The sequence below is a fragment of the Muscardinus avellanarius genome (assembly GCF_963383645.1).
Source record: "Muscardinus avellanarius genome assembly, chromosome: 18".
Lineage (NCBI taxonomy): Eukaryota > Metazoa > Chordata > Mammalia > Rodentia > Gliridae > Muscardinus > Muscardinus avellanarius.
In genome coordinates, this window is record NC_137804.1 from 48,341,225 (window position 1) to 48,361,773 (window position 20,549).

General features: G+C 52.2%; 1 protein-coding gene across 1 annotated transcript in view; it reads left to right on the plus strand.

Annotated features, from left to right (window-relative positions):
- Nucleotides 1-367: 367 nt before the first annotated feature.
- The window catches only part of ATXN7 (ataxin 7), a gene marked incomplete at both ends in the record, with an annotated part of 47,181 nt that continues 26,999 nt past the window's right edge, over nt 368-20,549 (plus strand). The window contains one exon of the mRNA XM_080715585.1: nt 368-470. Coding sequence (XP_080571711.1) covers nt 368-470 — 103 coding nt within the window. The remainder of the gene's footprint in view (nt 471-20,549) is intronic.

Sequence of the window (20,549 nt, forward strand, 5' to 3'; positions counted from 1 at the left end):
TGCGGGGAGAATGCACGGCGAGGAAGTAAGGAAGTAAGACCCACGCGCTCAGGCCGCCGGCTCTCCCTGCGGTCCTCGGTAGCGCTCATAGAAAGTCGCTTTACCCCGCCACTGCGTCTGTTGCTTGCATTTTGGTTGATTTCTCTGGAACACTTCCTGATCGTTTTTGACGTGCTCTCTTGCCCCTTTGTAAGGTCTGCGAGCCGATCTGATGGCTCTCGGAATCGCGGCGTGCCGCGTCATCGTTGAAGCTGGGGTCACGGTCACCCCTTGTAATCCCGTGCAGGACCGCGGCCCCTTAGGAAGCGCCGCTCCTCCAGACGCTCCCGCCGCCGCGTGAGTGACGCTCTCTTTCTCTGTTGCAGACATGCCAATATTCGGTCTCTGTCCGGCCCACGATGATTTCTACTTGGTGGTGTGTAACGACTGTAATCAGGTTGTCAAACCGCAAGCATTTCAATCCCATTACGGTAAGTGATCGGCCATTTCCAAGTCGCGATTAGGAAGTGGAAAGTGAAGCTGGCCAAGCTGAAGGCCCCGGGGACACAGGGGCCTGCGGCCCTCCCTTGGGCCCTCCAGACCACTGCTGGCTGTTTACGTCTCTTTAAATACTGCCGCAGTGCATTTGCAGGCTTGTGTCCTTGAGCACCCGTTGTATATTCAGTGGGTTTTCAAGTCAGATGTGGAAACCAACAAGAGGCTAGAGGAGATGTGATTTGGAAAGTTTCAAGGTCACTTGTTAACTGGACATTTTAAAAGTACCTGTTTCCCCGTTGCTTTTACTAGCAAAGTGCAAGCTTGTAACAGCAGTGGGCTCAGTGGTGTAGTGGGCGGCGCCTGATCCAGAAAGGAGGCTGAGACGGGAGGATCTGAGTTCACGGCCAGCCTCCGCCACTTGGTGAAATCCTGTTTCAGAATAAAGAATCAGGCTGGGGGTGTAGTTCTGAGGTAGAATGACCCTGGGTTCTATCCCCGGTACCGTAAAATATAAATTAAATAAATAAATAAAATAAAAAATAAAAAAGCAAGCAATGGACTCCCCGAGGCACTGTGTAGAGAGTGCCCGGGAGGTGGCGCCTGGGCTGAGCCCTGGGCACGAGGAGCAGCAACCTGGGATCGGGATGGGGACCAGGAGAGGCGGGCGCAGAGCTGGGCCTTGTGGCTGGAGGGGGCCAGCAGGACGGCAAGAGCCCAGGTCTTCCCGGGCCAGGTAAGGAGCGGCGTGGGGCTTCGCAGGCTGTGGAGGGAGCGCTGCAGCCCCACCTCGCCAGCCAGCCGGCCCTGCATAGACTGCGGCGTTCAGAACAGAGTCTCCGGGGCCGAGGAGCCCACGGGGCCTTCAGACGCCTTTCTGAAGCGGGAACCTCCAGGAAGTTCTTACAAGGGCCACACTGTCGTGCTCAGCATCCCAATGTTTTCCCCCAAGGAATATACATTTAATGGTAAAGAGGCTCTGCACTCTGCCTGGGGTGGGGTGGGGCGCCTGAGCTGAGGAGGAAGCTTGAGACCCTCTTGTCTCTCTGCTTGAGACTCTCAGAGGCTGGCAATTGAGGAGGCTGCTTTTCCTCGCCGAGCATTCTGGAGTTCAGGATTCTGAGGCTGGACTAGACCGGGTTTAAATTGCAACCTGTAAAGCCGGGCGTGCTGGCGCACGCTTGTAATCCCAGCATTTGGAAGGCTGACACGGGAGGATCGGGGTTCGTGGACAGCCTCAGTTACTTAGGCCCTGGTTCAAAATAAAGAATAAAAACTAGGGCTGGGGGTGTTGCTCGCAGGTAGAATGCCTCTGGGTTCCATCCCCAATACTGCAAAAATAAATAAAATAAACCTGTAAGAGCCGTGGGTGACTGCTTTGCTTTGAGGAAGCCATCCAGCCTTGGCTTCCTTTTTTTATACTGGAGAAATGGAAGTAGCAACCTCATGGATTCCTGGTGGGAATTAAATGAACACGGATAAAGCCCGTGCTTGGGATATGATGGGTGGGAGAGAGCAGGGGAGGGGTCACAGCACAGCCGGAGACACGGGCCGGCGTGCGTCCTGCCTCCCCACGCAGCCCAGGGCCTCGCGACGCGGCAGAGCGACTCCCAGTGCTGACGGAGGGAAGGCTTCTCGGAGGAAGCAGCTTTCACAGGCCGTGCGCTCCTGGACTCACTCTCATCATTGTCGAATTTTCCCCCTCCGTTTTTAAACGTAGAATGCACGTTTTGTGGAAAGTACAGAGGACACATTTAAAGAACCTGTAATCCCTTAAAATGCTTTGATGGGAATAGCCAGGCTGTCAGTCATGGCGGCAGTTTGCACTGAACGACCATATTTGGTGCCCGGCTGGCAGCGGGGCGGTGTGAGCCAGCTCCAGGCAGGGACACGCAGGCTCCACGCGGGGATGAAGGACCCCTGCGCGGGGATGAAGGACCCCTGCGGGAAGGCCTCCTTCCTCCAAGCGTGCTGGTGCAGGAAGAGGCGGTCCTTGCGCAATGGTGCCAGCACGTTTTTATGGAGGCTTTTCCAGCTGGCCTCTGGTGGGGAACTGATCCTCTAGTGGCCTTCCGCCCTCTGGAGCCCCTAGCAGTGGGACCCAGAGCCCCGTGAGGGGCCGCGGGGACGCGCGGGGAAGGCTCTGGAGAGGAGTGGCGGGCTGCCACGCGCACAGAGGCTCCTCCGCGGCAGCAGCGGAGGAGAATAGCGGCCAGCGAGTGAGGGGCGGCCCCGGAGGCTGATGCCCCGCTTCCCCCATCTGCTGAGGACCGGGTCAGGAAGGAAAAGAGGAGCGCTTTTGTTTGGTTTTTGTGGCTCTAGGGATTGAACTCAGAGGTATTCTACCTTCAAGGCATACCCCAGCACACACATCCCCCCCTTTTTTTTCTTCAGTATTATGGATGGAACGCAGGGGCATTTCTACCTCTCAGCTCACCCTCAACCCTAGTTTTTCTTTTTCATTTTGAAACAGGACCTCACTAAGTTGTGGAGGGCCTCTCTGTGTAGCAGAGGCTGCCCGCGTTACTTGGATCCTCCTGTCTCAGCCTCCCAAGTACTGGGATTATTGCAGGGATGGGCCACCATGCCTGGCATTTCTTTCGTTTTTTGAAACAGGGTCTTGATAGGTTGCTTGAGGGTCTCACCAAGTTACTGAGGCTGTCCTCGAATCTGCAGTCCTTCTGTCTCAGCCTCTCAAGTACTGGGATCACAAGTGTGTGCCACCTCGTCCAGTTTGAAAGAGGAGTTTTGGAAAGTTTTTCTTTTTTGGTGAAATTCCAGAAGTGCAATTCTTATATTCTTTTTTTTTTTTTCCAGTAGTGGGGATGAAACCCAGGGACATTCTCCCTCTGAGCTATACCTCCAGCCCTAGATTTTCTTTATTTTGAAACAGATTCTCACTGAGTTGCAGAGGGCCTCACCAAGTAGCTGAGGCTGGCCGCAAGCCATGAGCCTCCTGTCTCAGCCTCCCGAATGCTGGGATTACAAGTGTGCCCCACGTCGCTTTTATGTTCTCTTTTTCTACAGTTAGTAACAAAAACTATTTTTCAAATTCAGAGGCTTTTGAGTGGCCGCTGTAGCCCATTTGCGATGGTCCCGATGCCCCTTGACCTACAGCGAGGTCACGTCCCAGAAAACCCCTAAGTGAAAAACGCATCTCATCCTTCTCATCCACTGGACACCCGCGCCGAGGCCACCGTTCCCTGGTGACCGCGAGGCTCACGGGCCTGCGCCGCCCGGCCCAGTCACTCGCCTGGGAAACCCTGTACCGTCTGACACCAAAAGTAAGGCACACGCTTGCAATCCCCGCGCTTGGAAGGCTGAGACAGGAGGATCGCGCAGGTTTGAAGCCAGCCTCAGCTACTTAGTGAGGCTCTCAGCAACTCAGTGAGACCCTGTTTCCAAATAAAATAGAAAATAGGTCTGGCAGTGTAGCCCGGAGGTAGAAAGCCCCTGGGTTCCGCCCCAGTACCACCAAAAAAAAAAAAAATTTTTTTTCCCAAGCATGTTGCTTTCACGCTTCATAAAGGCAGGAGAGAACTCGGGAGCGAAGGCGGCTCGTATTTATTGTTCGCTGGCTTGTTTGTCTTTGGATAAAGTGGTGAGGATGGGTTGAGGATGGTTCTGTGAGCGCGTCTTGCTGGTGTTCCTCTGTGCCTTTTATGAACAAGCGAGCCGCTGCTACAAACCCAGCAGGCTGCTCCTTCAGAGGGAAGGACGGGACAGACGGCCGGGCTTGCAAGTACTAAGTGCCGGTGGCGAAATGACCAGGAGTTAGCGCGGCCTCTTACCCAGCGACAGGAGGGCGTGCTCCTTGGGGTCGGGGCTGCCTCGGGCCGTTAATGATCAGCCAGGATTCCGCCCACAGCACAGGATCGCGCTGTTATTTTAGTCTTTCCAGGTTCCACAGTCTGCTAGCTTTCATAGTACAGATCGCCTCTTTCCTGGAAACTGCACAGTAATGCGGTGTTTTCTCAGTGACGTGTGAGGGTTTTGAAATACCCCAGCACACCTTGCATTTCTCTCCGGTTACTCAGGGTTTTTAAGAGCAAGATGTTTCTGTTAATTTTAGATTCTTAAGGCATCATTTGAGTCAGTGGACGTGAAGTCCTCCCGTGCGTCTGAGTCAGCAAGGCTCCCCGAGCGGCCGCTTGGCAGGGCCCGCCGGACCAGCCCACTTGGAACCTCGGGGCGGGGCCGGGAGCCGGCAGTTTCAAGCTCCCCGGCTGGTTTGGAGCCCGACTCAGGGCTTCCGCAGCAGGGTCCCTGCACTGCCTCCTGGGACCGCGTAGTGAAGGGTCTCTGCACTGCCTCCTGGGACCGCGTAGTGATAGGTGCAGACTGTCGCTCAGAGGAGGGTCAAATCTGGCCGCTGGGCCGGGGGAAGGAGCCCCGGGGGTTTTTTGTTTGTTTGCTTTTTTTTTTTTTTTTTTTTTTGGTGGTGGTGGTGCTGGGGATGGAACCCCCATCGCGCATGATGCTTTTATTCTTTATTTTGAAACAGGATCTCCCTGAGTTGCAAAGGGCCTCACGGTGTAGCTAAGGCTGGCCTTGAATTGCGATCCCCCAGTCTCGACCTCCCAAAGGCTGGGATTATAAGCCTGTGCCACCAAGCCTGGCTAGCCCCAATTTTTAAAAATTGTTTTTTTTTTTTTTGTGGTACTAGGGAGTGAGCCTGGGGGGCATCCTACCTCTGAGCTACACTCCCAGCCCTATATTATCGTTTTATTTTGAAACGAGGGTCTTCACAAAGTTGTGGAGTACCTCGCTGTGTTGCTGGGGCTGGCCGTGAACCTGTGATCCTCCCATCTCAGCCTCCCAAGTACTGGGATTACTAGTGCGCACCGCCATGCCGGGCCTAAACTAAATTTGAAGTCTTTAGAGTCTGCTCCGGAAATTGCCTCCAAACCTTTTCTTTCTTTTTTTTTTTTTTTTTTTGGCGCAATACTGGGGATGGAACCCGGTGCATTCTACCATTCTACCTCCAAGCTACACCTTCCAGTCCTATTCTTCATTCATTTTGTTCTTTTTTTTTTTTTTTTTGGTGCTACTGGGGTGCCTGGAAACCCTTCTACCTCCGGGCTCCACTCCCAAACCTATTTTTTATACTTTTTTATTTGGAAACAGGGTCTCCTAAGCCAGCACGGCTGGCTTCGAACCTGCGCGATCCGCCTGTCTCTGCCTCCCAAGCGCTGGGATTACAAACCACGCCCGGCTTTTATTTTATTTTTTAATGGTACTGGGGTTCCTGGAAACCCTTCTACCTCCGGGATACACTCCCACAGGCTACACTCCCAGACCTATTTTTTAACTTTTTTTTAATGTGGAAACAGGGTCTCAAGCCAGCGAGGCTGGCTCCGAACCAGGGCGATCCTCCTGTCTCAGCCTCCCAAGCGCGGGGGATTACAAGCGTGCGCCACCACGCCCGGCTTTTATTCTTTATTTTGAAACAGGGTCTCACTGAGTTGCAAAGGGCCTCACTAAGTAGCCGAGGCTAAGAACTGTGATCCTCCTGTCTCAGCCTCCCGAATGCGGAGATTACATACAAGGGCGCACCGTCACTCCCGGGTGAAGGCGGGTGAGAGGGCGGCCCACCCTAGGGTCGGGAGCAGCATTCCGCAGAGGCGGGAGGCTTAGTCGGTCAGCGGTGACCACTGTGCTGGCCACATGCCACGCCTGGCTGGGTGGGGTCCTCTGCACACACCTGAGCAGGTGGGCAGAGTGTGGGCAGCCTGGGCTGGAGGCCTCACGCCTCCCGGCCACTCTGGGCCGCGCTCCGCCCTTGATGGGTGAGGAGGGTCTCAGTTCCTCTCCGCCCCCCTGACGGTGCAGGAGGGTCAGCCTGGTCGGTGCCACGTGGAGCATCTTTTAATTACTTGGAACCCTGCTCGGTGTCTGCCCTAGGGGAGCGAGTTAGGACCCTGCAGTTGTTGACCTTCGGGTGGGCCACAGGAGCGGCAGGGCTCAGCCGTCTTCTCCCAGTGTTGAGCAGGCTCCAGCCTCACCGTTTATTTGCCGGCAGAATTCCACATAGTATTTTTCCTGAAATCAAGCTACTTTTATTTACGTACATCTACTTACAAAGAAAACTTTACTAGAACCGTAAAGCGGTTGTTGACCACAGTGCTTTTGCCATGAAAGATGGTGAAAGGGACCGTAAATACGGAGAAAGGAAGAGGCGGCGCTCCTGGTCGGCGGGCAGCCCACGCGGCAGGGGCAGGCAGCGGGCCGTGTTATCCAGAGCGGGAAGAGATTCAGGAAGGCTGTAAGTTTCACTTGTGATGCACTGTCACTAATGTCGGAGGTGCCACCTACTCATGTTTTGGGAAACGCCACGTGCAGGTGAACGTCACACATCTAGGGCCCCGCCTGCCCCGCCGGCGTGAGGCTCCTCCGCCGCGCCGCCCGCTCCCGTCGGAGACCAGCGTAAAGTAGGTTTGTGGAAATGGCATTTTCAGCAGAGGACGGGTAAATTACTCACATTCACAGGAGAACCCGCACCTGCTCTCTGAGTTCATCACTGAGTTCAAACACTGCCGGTGTGAGAGCAGAGTCGCCGTCTGCGAGCGCAGGGCGGGTTCTCGTCGCCACCGACGGTCCCGTGGCCGCCCGCGAAGCCGGGTTTTGCTCCGAGGACACGGCCTCTCTCCCCTCGCCTCTGATCGACTCCAGTGGGGAAAGTAACCAGGTGTTCTTGCAGGACTCTTTGCTATCTGTTTTGGAATAAAGAACATTTTTCTGTTTTGATTTTTCTCTGAAATGTGCTAAATTTAGCTCCTAAACGTTTGTGATTTGTCTCTCTGTTTTGAAGTTTTCAGTATGTATAGTTAATCTCTTTAGGCTTAGCATTTATTTGTCAGTCCTCAGAAGAATGGTAGACTTAGGAAGGCATCTGTGCGTGGACGGCCTCATTTCCTGCTCTTAACGACCCGCTGAGTGGATTTTGTTCCTAATTTTCAGATGTAAGTCCTGAATTAGACTTCATTCACAGATAAGGTGTACCAGGCTGTGCTTTCTGGCTACTAATAACCTATTTCTCTTCCGTATAATAAGGATGGATAGCGTCAAAAGAAAATGCAGAGGCCGTAACGGCCGCACGTGACACAGCTGTCACTGGTGGCAGCTGTCGCAGTTCAGGTAGACCGCGTGAGCGCGCGCGGGGTCGCTGGAGCAGCACAGTCAGCCCGTCCAGCAGAGGGCACGTGGTCGTTTGGAGATGCCCCGGTACTGGGTAGGCCCTGCTGTTCTGCTGCTCTGGTTCTTGGGTTTCTCGTCTGCCTGTGCTACATTATTTAGCCCTAAATCAGAGTAGCCACCCAAAGCCAGGCTCCCCTCCCTGCGTGCGCCTTGGCCTGGTCGGCTGCTGCAGAGACTCGCGGCCCGAGAGCTCATTTGTGCAGTTAGAATTAAGCCTGAGCGGAGGCTGAGACGGGAGGATCGCGGTTCGTGGCCAGCCTCAGCTACTTAGGCCTTCTGTAACTCAGACCCTGTTTCAAAATAAAAGATAGAGCTGGGGTGGGGGTGGAGCTCGGAGGTAGAATGCCCCTAGGTTCCATCCTCAGGGCCGCCAAAAAAAAAAAAAAAAGCCTGAGACTTGGTGCGCAGCAGCCGGCGCCTGGCCCTTTGGCTCGGAGCACAGGCCTCCCTCCTCCCTCCGGCAGTCAGAGGCCGAGCCGCCGCGGAGCTCGCCTGAGCACCCGGCAGCACAGGAGTGATGGCGCCGCCAGCGCCTGTCCAGCCCTGGAGAAGCTCCCGGCTGGCCGTGTGACCTGAGCCTTCTTCACTTAGAACATGACGTAAGATAAACACAGTGAATTAATTTTTCCCTTTATCACGAGCAGAATACTACTAATTAATTTTTTCACATAATTTCAACAACATCAGATAAAGGACTGTTCTCTCCCTAGGTAATATAATTTTATCTCTTTTGTAATGGAAGCGGGGGGGGGGGGCGACTGTAAAGTAGTGTTACTTATGCTGTCTGTAGGAACAACATTTTAATTCCCAGCTATAAAATGTATTGATTTTTCTTTTTTGTAGATAGCTGTGCCTTTATTAGTGCCTTGCCGTTGGGCTTGCTTTTTAGAGAGATTAAACAGATCAGCGGTGATAGGATTTCCCATTTAACAATCCTTCCCGGGTGCCTCCTCCATGGCCGGCCTCTCCCCACTGAACTAGAGGAGCTGCTGCGTCTCGACCCCTGCAGCTGGGATCTTGAGGGGAGGTGGAGAGGAGGATGGAGTAGGATGCTTGAGGGGGAGTGAGGGGCAGGCCTTGTTAGACAAGGTAGTCAGAGCTTGGGTGCGAGTTGGTGCCGGAGCTCAGGATCAGACCAGCCACGCGGAGGCCTGGAGACCGACGAGGTAGCCGGCCAGCGCAGGAGAGGGTCCGCATTGAGGCTGAGAAGGGCCGGGGCCTGACCCTACGGGGTCCCTGAGCCATGAGGGGATCCGGAGGCCACCAAGAGGGTCCTGTCGGCTTTGTGGCTCCTCCACGGGGCACAGGCACTGGCAGAGCCTGGAACCCACCAGAGGAGGATTGTGGCGGTGGGGTGGAAGGGGGGTGGGCGGCCTGGCCATCCCGTGGGCACCATGGGCTTCCCTGGGTAGGCATCAGGAGGAGAGGCTCGAGCAGCTGGGTCCAGCTGAAAGAAGTAGTTCTTTCAGCTTGGATGTGGGTATTTATTTATTTTTGCAGTCCTGGGGATTGAACCCAGGGGCTTTCTAGCCTTTCTTCAAGCTGTACCCCAGCCCTTTCCTTCCTTCCTTCCTTCCTTCCTTCCTTCCTTCCTTCCTTCATTCATTCATTCATTTATTGATTTATTTTGATGGTTCTGGGGTGCCTGGAAACCCTTCTACCTCCGGGCTACACTCCCAGACCCATTTTTATACTTTTTTTTATTTGGAAACAGGGTCTCTTAAGCCAGCGCGGCTGGCTTCGCCTGCGCGATCCTCCTGCCTCCACCTCCCAAGGGGGGGGCGGGGGGATTACACGCCCCACCTCTATTCTTTATTTTGAAACAGAGTCTCAACAAGTTGCAGAGGGCCTCACTAAGTAGCTGAGGCTGGCTGGGAACCCCTAGTACTGGGATGACAAGCGTGTGCCACCACACCCAGCTAAGGGTTCTTTTTAACGAAAAGCTGTGGGGTTATGTCGATTCTTCATACCTTTTCTAAAGACCAGAGAGGTAAGAAAAAATCACTGCAATGATGCCAAGTTTGGGGTCATTCTTTTTGGTGGTACTGATGGTGGAACCCTTCTACCTCTGGGCTACACTTCCAGACCTATTTTTTACATTTTATTTGGAAACAGGGAGCCAGCAAGACTAGCTTTGAACCTGGCGATCCTCCTGTCTCCGCCTCCCAAGCGGGGATTAGTGCACCACCACGCCCAGCTGGGGTCATTTATTCTTTCCATTGCTTTTGTTTTTGATTTTCAGCAGAACACTAATCTAGCCTATAATCCCTACTTGGGAGGCTGAGACTGGAGGACTGCAGGTTCAAGGTCAGCCTCAGCAACTCAGACCTTGTTTCAAAGTAAAAATGAAAATCAGGCTGGGAGTATGAATTATGAAGTAGAACTTCCATGCGTTCAATCCCCAGTGCCACAAAAATAAGTAAGTAAATAAAAAATAGCCCAGAAACAAAAGGGAAAAATGTCCTTCCTGACGCTTCTCGTGTTCTCACTGGGCAACAAGAATTTCCCCAGGGTCTGGGGCTCGGCTGGGGTCGAGTGCCCCCCTGGTGTACTCGGGCCTGGCATGGGCCTCTGGCTCCACCAGAGAAAGAGAATTTACTGACTTAAAAAAGAATTGAGTTTGCTTTTAATTATTGAAGTAATAATAGACATTGTAAAATTAAAAAATTAACCCAGAAGAAGGTAACCAAGACATAACCCCACAGCTTTTCATTAAAAAGGTCAGAACAGGGTGAGCTCAGGGGGTGGCCTTGTGTGTCCTGGCCGCTCCCCACCCTGGAAGGGCCAGAGTCCTCTGTCTTGGTTTCACGTATCAATGCATATTGCTCTGCTGCCTTCTTTTTTAAAGACTACAGTTGGTCTCCCTTGTAGGTAGCTAAGTGGACTTAACCAACTCCGTTTCCAGCGCTGGGGGCAGCATTTCCAGGCACCTCTGGGGAGGCCTGTCTGTGTCGCAGCATCTTGGGTCTGCGCTTGGAGGCCGCCCACGGCTGCCCACCAGGCGGCCCTCTGTGATGCAGTGAATGGGCGGCTCTCGGCTCAGACCAGACCCCAGCGCAGAGGCGGAGAGCTGTGTGTTTCTTTCTGGCAACTTGAGTCAACAGATCAACACAGTAACGCACAGTAGACACCCAAGAAACACATTGTTTACGGCGGGTCTGTATCTCAGGTTGACTCTCACGTGCGCTGTAAATATGTGCCTTCCGTATCTGTATTTATACCTTTATGAAGGGGGGAGGAATTGCTGAAATTATTTTTTTAAAATAGGTTTTATAAGAATTACACAGTACAGAAAAAGAGGTCTCCTTTCCTGAAAGGGATCACTGTACCCACGAGAGCAGGTGGTACGGTGGCCCAATTAAAGTATAAAGGAATCGCACAAGTTGATTTTTATGCACACACATGCACAAGTAGTATAGCCAACGTCCACTAGTGCTTTTTGACGTGTCTGCCTCAGAGGGAACCCTTTGGCTGTCACAGGATGACTGTGCCCTGGCGATTAAAGGTGACTCTCAAGGCTGGCATGGTGTCCACGACTATGATCCTATCTGGGAAGAGACTTTCATTAGCCTAGTAAGACCCTGGTTTCAAAAAAAGAAATTTTTTTTTTTTTAAACAGGACTAGTTTGGAGGTAGAATACCCCTAGGGTCAATCCCCAGTACCACAAAATAATAAATAAAGGTGACATTCGGATGAAAATCCGCATTCCAGTTAGGTTTGCCCAAAGGTATTTTTCCTTAGGCGGCACACGCTGTGGTCTTGCACGCGGCCAGAAGAGGGAGTATTTTTCACTACGCGGTGTCTCCTACCTGGCTGGTGCAGCTCCTCGGGGGCGTGCTCATCCACACCCCAGAACAAACCCAGGTGGGGGCGCAGGAAAGGCGGCTAGTAGATTTTGCTGTTTGCCGCCTCCTCCACATAGGGCCTGAGAAATTCTTGTGGTCAGACTCACTTCCCCGCGGTGTGTTTAAAACAGCAGTCCTCAAAACCAGCACCAAAGGAATCTGAAACATTTCTTTTAGCTTGTGTGAAAGTTCAAAAAGATGAGAAGGGGCTGTGGTCTCCATTTCACCTCCTTACGGGAGCAGGCTGCGGCTCTGCGGAAGCCGTCCTTCCGCACGCACCGGGAGCCCTTGGGGGCCGGAGCCGAGTGGCTGATCTGCATTCTTACTCCTTAGGTCAGGAAATGTAGAATGCCATTTGTCTCATCGTCTCTTCTTACCCTTGATCTCAGCAGAATTCTAGAACTCCTGGTTTCACGGAGTCGCAGTGAGCCTTAGAAGGCTAAGATGTTTGCCAGTGGCTAAGGAGCCTTTCTTCCCTGTGACTCCGCGCGCTTGAATCTGTCCGCTTAGCCAAACAAATTGATCAGGTAGAATTGTTTGATGCGGCATCGGAATTTCACGCTGCTAATGTTTTTCAACTCTTTTCAGTGATGTTTTTTCCTTTCCTTTTTTTTTTTTTTTTTTTAAGTGGCACTGGGATTGATCCCAGAGACATTCTGCCTTTGAGCTGTACCCCCAGCCCTATTTTATATTTATTTTGAAACAGGGTCTCTTTGATGAGAGGCTCACTATGTGCCTAGGCTGGCCTGGAACCTGTGCTCTTTGAGTCTCGGCCTCCCAAGTATGTGGATTACAGGTGGGCGCACCACACCTGGCTCTTCAGTAACTTTTTGTTGTCGTTGTTGTTACTGGAGATGGAACCCAGCCACTCGGCTCCGGCCCCCACCCCGCGTGACGCGGCCGGCCCCCAAGGGCTCCCGGTGCGTGCGGAAGGACGGCTTCCGCAGAGCCGCAGCCTGCTCCCGTAAGGAGGTGAAATGGAGACCACAGCCCCTTCTCATCTTTTTGAACTTTCACACAAGCTAAAAGAAATGTTTCAGATTCCTTTGGTGCTGGTTTCTACCTCCAAGCCACACCCTCAGCCCTTTTTTATTTATTTATTTATTTTTTTGGTGGTACTAGGGATAGAACCCTTCTAACTCCAGGCTACACTCCCAGACCTATTTTATATTTTTATTTGGAAACAGGGTCTCTTAAACCAGCGAGGCTGGCCTTGAACTAGTGCTATCCTCCTGTCTCCACCTCCCAAGCATGGGGATTACAAGCGTGTGCCGCCACACCCAGCATTAGCCGTATTTTTTATTCCTTATTTTGAAACGGTCTCGCTGAGTTGCAAAGGTCCTCGCTGAGTAGCTGAGGCTGTCCGCGAACCACCACCCTCCTGTCTGGGCCTTCCAAGTGCTGGGATTACAAGCGTGTGCCACCACGCCCAGCTCATCAGTGACTTTTTATAACAAAAGTTATTAAACCATTCTTGACAGATGTTTTGGCATGTGAGCATACTACATGTATGCATTTGTCTATTTCTCCATAAATACACAGAGGTCGCCGTTCCTGACATGCTGCTCTTAGCACAGCTTCTCCAGCCTTCCTCCTCGGCTGTCTCTTCCTCCTACCGGCTCCAGCTGCAGCCAGACTCCTGCCTGTAAGATTTCTGAGGTGCTGCCTAACTTGGCGTGCAACCCTTCTGCCTTTTTCTCAGGCTCACAACTAGCCACACAAAGAACCTGGGCAGCAGTGCCTGGGGACCCGCGGCCCGTCCCCAGCACTCCCTCTCCTGGGGTCCCTCTGGCTGCGGTGGCTGGACTGCAGCTTCCCAGCCAGGCCCCACCTTGGTGCGCTCACCCTCGACCTGCAGGTGGTTTGGCTTGCAGGCCAGGGTTGGAGGCTGGGAAGGGCTCCTGGTTCAGAAAGGATTGCTACTGTGGCGTTCTGAGCTGTGCTGCGTAGCATCTTAAAAGACATAATGCTTCATACCCCAGCCTCCCTAGCCTGGAGTAGAGCAGGCCCCACTGGGGTAGGTGTTGTGTTTACTTGTGTAACTTTGTTTTTGTTTTTCAGTTTGGGGATTGAACCCAGGGGCATTGTACTTAGGTTAAGTACCAGCCGGCCCTAATTTTTATTCTTTTTTTTAATTCTTTTTTTAATATTTATTTATTTATTTATTTTTTTTTTTTTTTTGAGGGTCTGGGGATGGAACCCAGGGGCATTCGACCTCCGAGCCACACCCCCTGCCTAATTTTTTCTTATTTTGAAACCGGGTCTCACTGAGTTGCGGAGGGCCTCACTAAGTCGCTGAGGCTGCCCATGAGCCTCAGTCCTCCGGTCTCAGTCTCCTGAATGCTGGGATGACAAGTGTGTGCCACCGCGCCCGGCTTTTTATTCTTTATTTTGAAATAAGGTCTCACTAAGTTATGGAGGACCTCAGTAAGTAGTTGTGGCTGGCTGAGAACCTGCGGTCCTCCTGTTTCAGCCTCCCAAGATTACAAGCGTGCGCCACCACGACCGGCTTCCACGTATTTTTGAAAGCCTCTTAATGTGTTTCTTATGTGTACACGCATACATACACATGTGTAGTTCATCATAATTGGACTTTGGAGGAAATTTCTCAATATTTTAAGATTAGGAAGCTGGGTGTGGTGGCGCACGCTTGTAATCCCAGCATTCGGGAGGCTGAGACCGGAGGATCACAGTTTGTGGACAGCCTCAGCTACTTAGGCCCTCCGCAACTTAGTGAGACCCTGTTTCAAAATAAAGAAGCAAAAATAGGGCAGGGGGTGTAGCTTGGAGGTAGAATGCCCCTGGGTTCCATCCCAGACCTGTCAGAAAAAAATATATATTAGGTTATGCTTAGTGATACAAGGCCAAAAAGTACTTCAAAGTGATGATTTTCAAAACTACTAATTTTGTGTAAAAATAAAGAATAAAAATGAGGCTAGGGGTGTAGCTTAGAGGGAGAGTACCCCTGGGTTCAGTCCCTGGTACTGCAAATACATACGTACATACATACATACATACTAATTTAAGCAAATACAGGCAATTTTCCTGGCATCTGTGGGAACTTTTCCGTTCATTCTGTATGGAATTTATATTAAGGCAAAACAAACTTGTCTTAAGCTTGTATTTCTTTTATTTATTTATTTATTTATTTATTTTTCTGTACTAGGGATGGAACCCAGGGGCGTTCTACCTCCGAGCTCCACCCCCAGCCCTATTTTTTATTCTTTATTTTGAAACCGGGTCTCACTGAGTTGCAGAGGGCCTCGCTAAGTAGCTGAGGCTGTCCGCGAACCGCGATCCTCCTGTCTCACAGCCTCCAGAAAGCTGGGATGCCAAGCGTGCGCCACCACGCCCGGCTTAGTTTGTCCTTTAGCTCCCGAAAGGCTAACAGTTTTGGGTGTGATCAATTGTAGGACCAAGAAAAAAGTAGCAGGAGTCTGTGTCAGGCCTGTGGTCCTCTTTGCCTGCCTCTCACCGGTCGCCCAGGCCCAGGCCGGCTCCTCCCCCAGGGGCCCGGCCGTGTTTCTGGAGGCCAGTCTGCTCTGGACGTGCGCTTCCAGGCCCTCCGCTGAATGAACGGCTCAGTATTTCCAAGCTGGAAATACTTGGTTGTTCCCCTTTCAGGTGCTCCTTGGCAGCAGGTAAGGAATTCAAAGCTCCTGTAAGTGCCAATTAAGGCCCATTATAACCGGCCCAGCCTGCTGAGATGGCGGCCTGCTGTGATGGTGCGCGCTGTTCTGGGTGCTGTGTGTTGCGTAACTGCAGCCACTTGTGGGGCCCGGGCAGAGCAGGCCCACCTTCTGCCTGGGGCCGGGCGGGGGTCCGCCACGAAGCCCCAAGGCTTGTGGGACGAGGCTTGATCCTGTGACAAGCTGTGGCCAGGCTCCCTGGCCACTCAGTGATGTCCGTCCACTCGCTTCACAGTGCTAACTGCTGAGCAGTGAGGACGTGCTGGGCTTCGAGGCCAGGCGGCCTCTCCTTGCCCCTCCTGGGGGTCTAGGGAGGAGCCCGTGAGCTGCCAGGTGAGGTCAGGCCTCCTTCCCAGGCGCGCAGCTGTGCCCTGCACCCAGCCCTCCCTCGATGCCCACCACGCAAGCCCCGCTGGGGCACAGAGCCGGTGGGTTCGGGGCTCCCCTTCTCACTGGAGCGAATAAGCCCCGTGAGGCCAAATATCAAAATCAACTTGAGCTGGGCGTGGTGGCGCAGCTCGTGATCCCAGCATTCGGGAGACTGGAACCGGAGCATCGCGCTTCGTAGACAGCCTCTGCTACTTAGGACCTCTGCGATTTAGTGAGACCCTGTTTCAAAATAAAAAATAAAAATTAGGGGGTGTAGCACAGAGGTCCAATGCCTCTGGGTTTCATCCCCAGACCCACACACAAAAAAAAATTAAATGAACTTTATTGGGGTAAGAAGGGTACTGGAAGATGACATAAAGTAAGTAATAATAAAGCTTTCTGGGCAGAACAAAGCAGTATTTGCTTAAACATTTTATTCATAGCATTAAGACAGGCATACGAGAATGTTTAAAACTTTAATCTGAGCTCTGTTACCACTTTTTCTGTATTTTTATGTTACTATATAAAATTTTATTTTTTCTGGGCTCTACTGCAATTCATCCCCTTTCTGATGTGGGCGTTAAAATAAGTTTTTAAATGTACGTACTTAAATGTAGATGTGAGCTGGGCCTGGTGGCACAGGTTTGTAATCTTAGTACTTGGGAGGCTGAGACAGGAGGATCGCAGGTTCGAGGACAGCCCCAGCAATTTAGTGAGACTCCCAGCAACTTAGCGAGACCCCGTTTCCTAATAAAAAATAAAATAGGCCTGGGTGTATAGCTCAGGTAGAATGGCCCTGGGTTTCATCCCCAGTGCCCCCACCCCAAAATATAAATATGTGTGTGTGTGACCCAAAGGCATGGTAGCCCATGCCTGTAACCCCAGCACTTTTCAGGGAGCCTGAGACAGGAGGATCACAGATTCCCAACCAACTGCCGCATCTTAGAGAGTCCCTGTGCAGCTTAGCAAGACCCTGCTTAAAAACAGGAACTAGATCCGGCCGTGCTGGTGCATCCTCGTAATCCCAGCACTTGGGAGACCGAGACTGGAGGAGCGCAGGTTCACGGCCAGCCTCAGCTACTTAGGGAGACCTCTTTTTCAAAACAAAGAAAAAACAATAGGGCTGGGGGTGTGGCTCGAGGTAAATGCCTGTGTGTTTAATCTCCAGCCACCCCCCCCACACACACACACACAAACAGTAGACGTGTGTTTGTAGCATCTAGGAACATTTTCTGAGATTCGCCCTGGATTTCTGGGGCTGACAGGAAGATTTGATTCCCAACAGCCCTGGATTGGCTGGTTCCCAGGCGCGCCCCGCCCTCTGGCTCCTTGACCCGCAGCGTAGGGAAGGGAAGAACGGAGAAAGGCCGGCCCTGGTGCTGTAGCCCCTCGTGTGTGGTGGGGAGGGAGCCGGGGCTTAGCTGGGCAGCAGAACTCCTGAGCATCCAGGAGTCTCTTCAGCGGCCACAGTGGAGGTTTTTTGTTGTTGTTGTTGTTCTGTTGTGGGTTTTTTTCCCCGCTTTAGCTTAAGGAAACCAAAAACTTAATCTGAAATCCTTATCTTTGCTGGTTAACTGGAGGCTGAGATAGGAGGATCAGGGTTTGCAAGCCTCAGCTACTTAGGCCCTCCACGACTTAATAAGACCCTCTGGATTCCATCCCAGTACCACACACACAAGAAAAGACTAGGGAACAGTATTCTCATCTGGTGTTTCTAAGGCTTCCTTAGGAAACAGCAAGACCTAGTGTGAAAACAAAAACTAGAAACGGCCAAGGTTAGAGCTGGGAGGCAGGATGTCCCTGGCCAGTCCCTAGTCTCCCCCCCCCCAAAAAAAAAAAAATCTGAGACCTCTGTTGGTTCATCCTGTGTCTTTCTTGTTTTATGTTGGGACTAGGGATCAAACCAGGGGCATTCTAGCTCTGGGAAAAACCCCAGCCCTATTTTATTTGTATTATTTATTTATTTATTTTGGGGTCAGTACTGGGGATGGAACTGAGGGACATTCTATCTCCAAACTGTACCCCCAGTCCTATTTTCTTTCTTTATTTTCCCTTTCTTTCTCTCTTTCTTTCTTTCTTTCCTTTTTTCTACTGGGAATGGAAGCCAGGGGGAATTCTACCTCTGAGTAACACCCCCAGCCCTTTTTTTTTTAGTCTTTTTTATTTTTGAAGCAAGGTCTCACTGAGTTCCAAAGGGCCTCACTAAGTAGCTGAGGCTGCCCACCGTCCCCAATCCTCAGGTCTCAGCCTCCCGAATGCTGGGGTTACAAGTGTGCACCACCACACCCAGCTTGTTATTTTGAAACCGGGTGCTGCAGAATTGCTGAGGCTGGCCCTGAGCCTCCAGCCCTCCTGCCTCCCTCTGTACAGATTACAGGCATCACCACCACACCCGGCTCCCTTTGTGTTTCTCTCCTCTGGGCCACTGTAGTTTTGGATTAAACACTGTGGCTGTAAGAAACCAGGGGGAATTTCTTTTTATTTATATTTTTTATGGTACTGGGGATGGAACCCAGGGGCATTCTGCCTCCGAGCTACACCCCCAGCCCAAATTTTTAATCTTCATTTTGAAACAGGCTCTCACTGAGTTGTGGAGGGCCTAAGTATAGCTGAGGCTGGCCACAAACCCGGATCCTCCCGTCTCAGCCTCCCAAGTGCTGAGATTTCTAGCAAGCGCCACCACGCCTGGCTGGGAAATGCTGCTTAAACGAGGTTCAGAAAGCCCCTGGTTCTTAACATTGCAGACAGGGTTGGCATTTGAATACAAAAATAAGGGAGTACAGTCAGATTATTAAATTAGTTTAGAAGTTGTGTCGGACCTAATAGAAGCTGTTTCCTGGGCCTCCAATCTCTCCCCTACCTTTTGCAGGACAAACAGTGCCCAGACGGGCGTTCCTGACCTGCGGGGTTTCTGTGCCCCCCCCCCCCCACTGGAATGCGTTCTTTCTGATCTGGCGTGGATCTGAGCCATCACTGTCACAGAATTGAGACGAGCTGGCAGTTCTTCCCTGTGTCTGTTTGACAGAAAAGTTTGTGGATTGACGGGAAGGGGTGTGGCTCTGTGGCTGGCTGGGCAGCCCGGCCAGCAGGACAGTGTTTACAGGGAGCTACTTGGAGAGGTTTCTGGATTAAAAATGCGGCAAGGGGCGTCCTCGTCATCCCAGCATTCAGGAGGCTGGCGCAGGAGGGTCACGGCTGGCTCGCAGCCAGCCTCATCCACTGAGTGAGGCCCTCGGCAACTCAGTGAGACCCTGTTTCAAAGTCAAGAATTAGCCGAGCGTGGTGGCGGCGCACACTTGTAATCAGCAACTCAGTGAGACCCTGTTTCAAAGTCAAGAATTAGCCGGGCGCACGCTTGTAATCAGCGCTTGGGAGGCTGAGACAGGACTCAGCAGGTTCAAAGCCAGCCTCAGCTTAGTGAGGCTTTCAATAACTTAGTGAGACCCTGTTTCCAAATAAAATATTAAAAAATAGATCTGGGAGTATAGCTCAGGGATAGAAGTCCCCTGGGTTCCATCCCCAGTAATAATAAAAAAAAAATCAAGAATAAAAAAAATAGGGCTTGGGGGCTGTGGCTCGGAGGTAGAATGCCCCTGGGTTCCATCCCCAGTATGGAAAAAAAAAGTGTTTGAGGTGGCCCCAGTGATAGAATACCAAACTCGAGAAATCGGCAATAAATGAAATTAAGCGTATTTTGAAAATAGAGGAAATGGGTCACAGTTTTCGCTACTAGGTTTGGGGAGGAGAGTATGTACGCTTTCTGTATGAGGAAGTGTCTTAAGTGTCTAAATCCATACGGCCGCAGCTCTGTAATACCAAAGGGGAGGCAAAACTTGGGGCAGAGCTGCTGCTGCTGCTGCTTGTTCTAACTTTAAAGCACGCAGCTAGCTCTGAGAGGCTCACCGTGTCGGTGTTGTGACTTATGTTGTCAGTGTCCGATAGGCCTGGCAGTAGCCATGCCATTGGAAGGCTGTTGAGGAAAACGAGCGTGCGAGTCATTCACGTTTCTCCAGGTTGGGTTTGTCAATTGTGTCTTCTCCCGTTCTGGCGAGCTGCCCTTCAAATAGGATTAATTTCCACTGCCATATTCGATGAAATTAGACTCCACCCCCTGTTTTCTCTTGATCTGCCAGGACCTTTGTAATTCAAGTGCTTTTTACAGTAGTAGCAAATGTTACATAAGCCCAAACACGAGGCATGCTGGCGGTCGGTGGGCAGCCCGGGCTCCGGCGGCCAGCCTGCCCTAGCGGCGCTGTGAATGGAAGGTAGCCGGACGCCGCTCCCCAGCAGCCCGCGGGCCCCGCCGGGTAAGTGTCCCGAGGAGGCAGCGCTGCGAGGCCGGGCTTGGCGCGGGGCCCGGGCTGCCGAAGGTGCGTTTGGGCTTTGCAGACTCCACCTGGAGCCCGGCAGAGTCCGGGAGAGTCCCAGGGCCTAGCCCTCCGCCTAGTCCCGCCAGAAGCAGGCTGGAGGGGAGGGCGGGAGCCCTGCCGCGGAGGTGGGGTGGGTAGTGCAGCCCCAGGGATTAGCTGCTGCGAGCTGGCGGAGCCATTCTGAAATGTCACTTGAGCTCTGGCCAAAGTTCAGACGCACACAGTTTGCTATTAACTCCTGCAGAGTGCTGAGGTTTGCACGGAACCGGTCCTGGATCTCAGGACAGGGACAGCCTTGGCCGCCCTGCCCGCTAAACATGGAGGGACGTTGTACCACGCTCCGTTTTTTGTGTTTTTTTTAATCTATCTCACTTGCGGTAAGTGGGGTTTCATGACAGGCGCTCCGCCGCGTTTCCGGTAGAGTGTGTTTGAAAGCTGTTTTGCCAGATACTGGAAGTCCGCAGCAACGTCTCAAGCGGAACACAGTGTGGAGAGGAAGAACAACTTCCAAACACAAACAGTCACCCTGGGAAGCCATTCAGTAACTTAAATTGAGTGTATGAACATTCCCTTGCTGACCGACTGCCAGCAGAGCCTGCTCTCC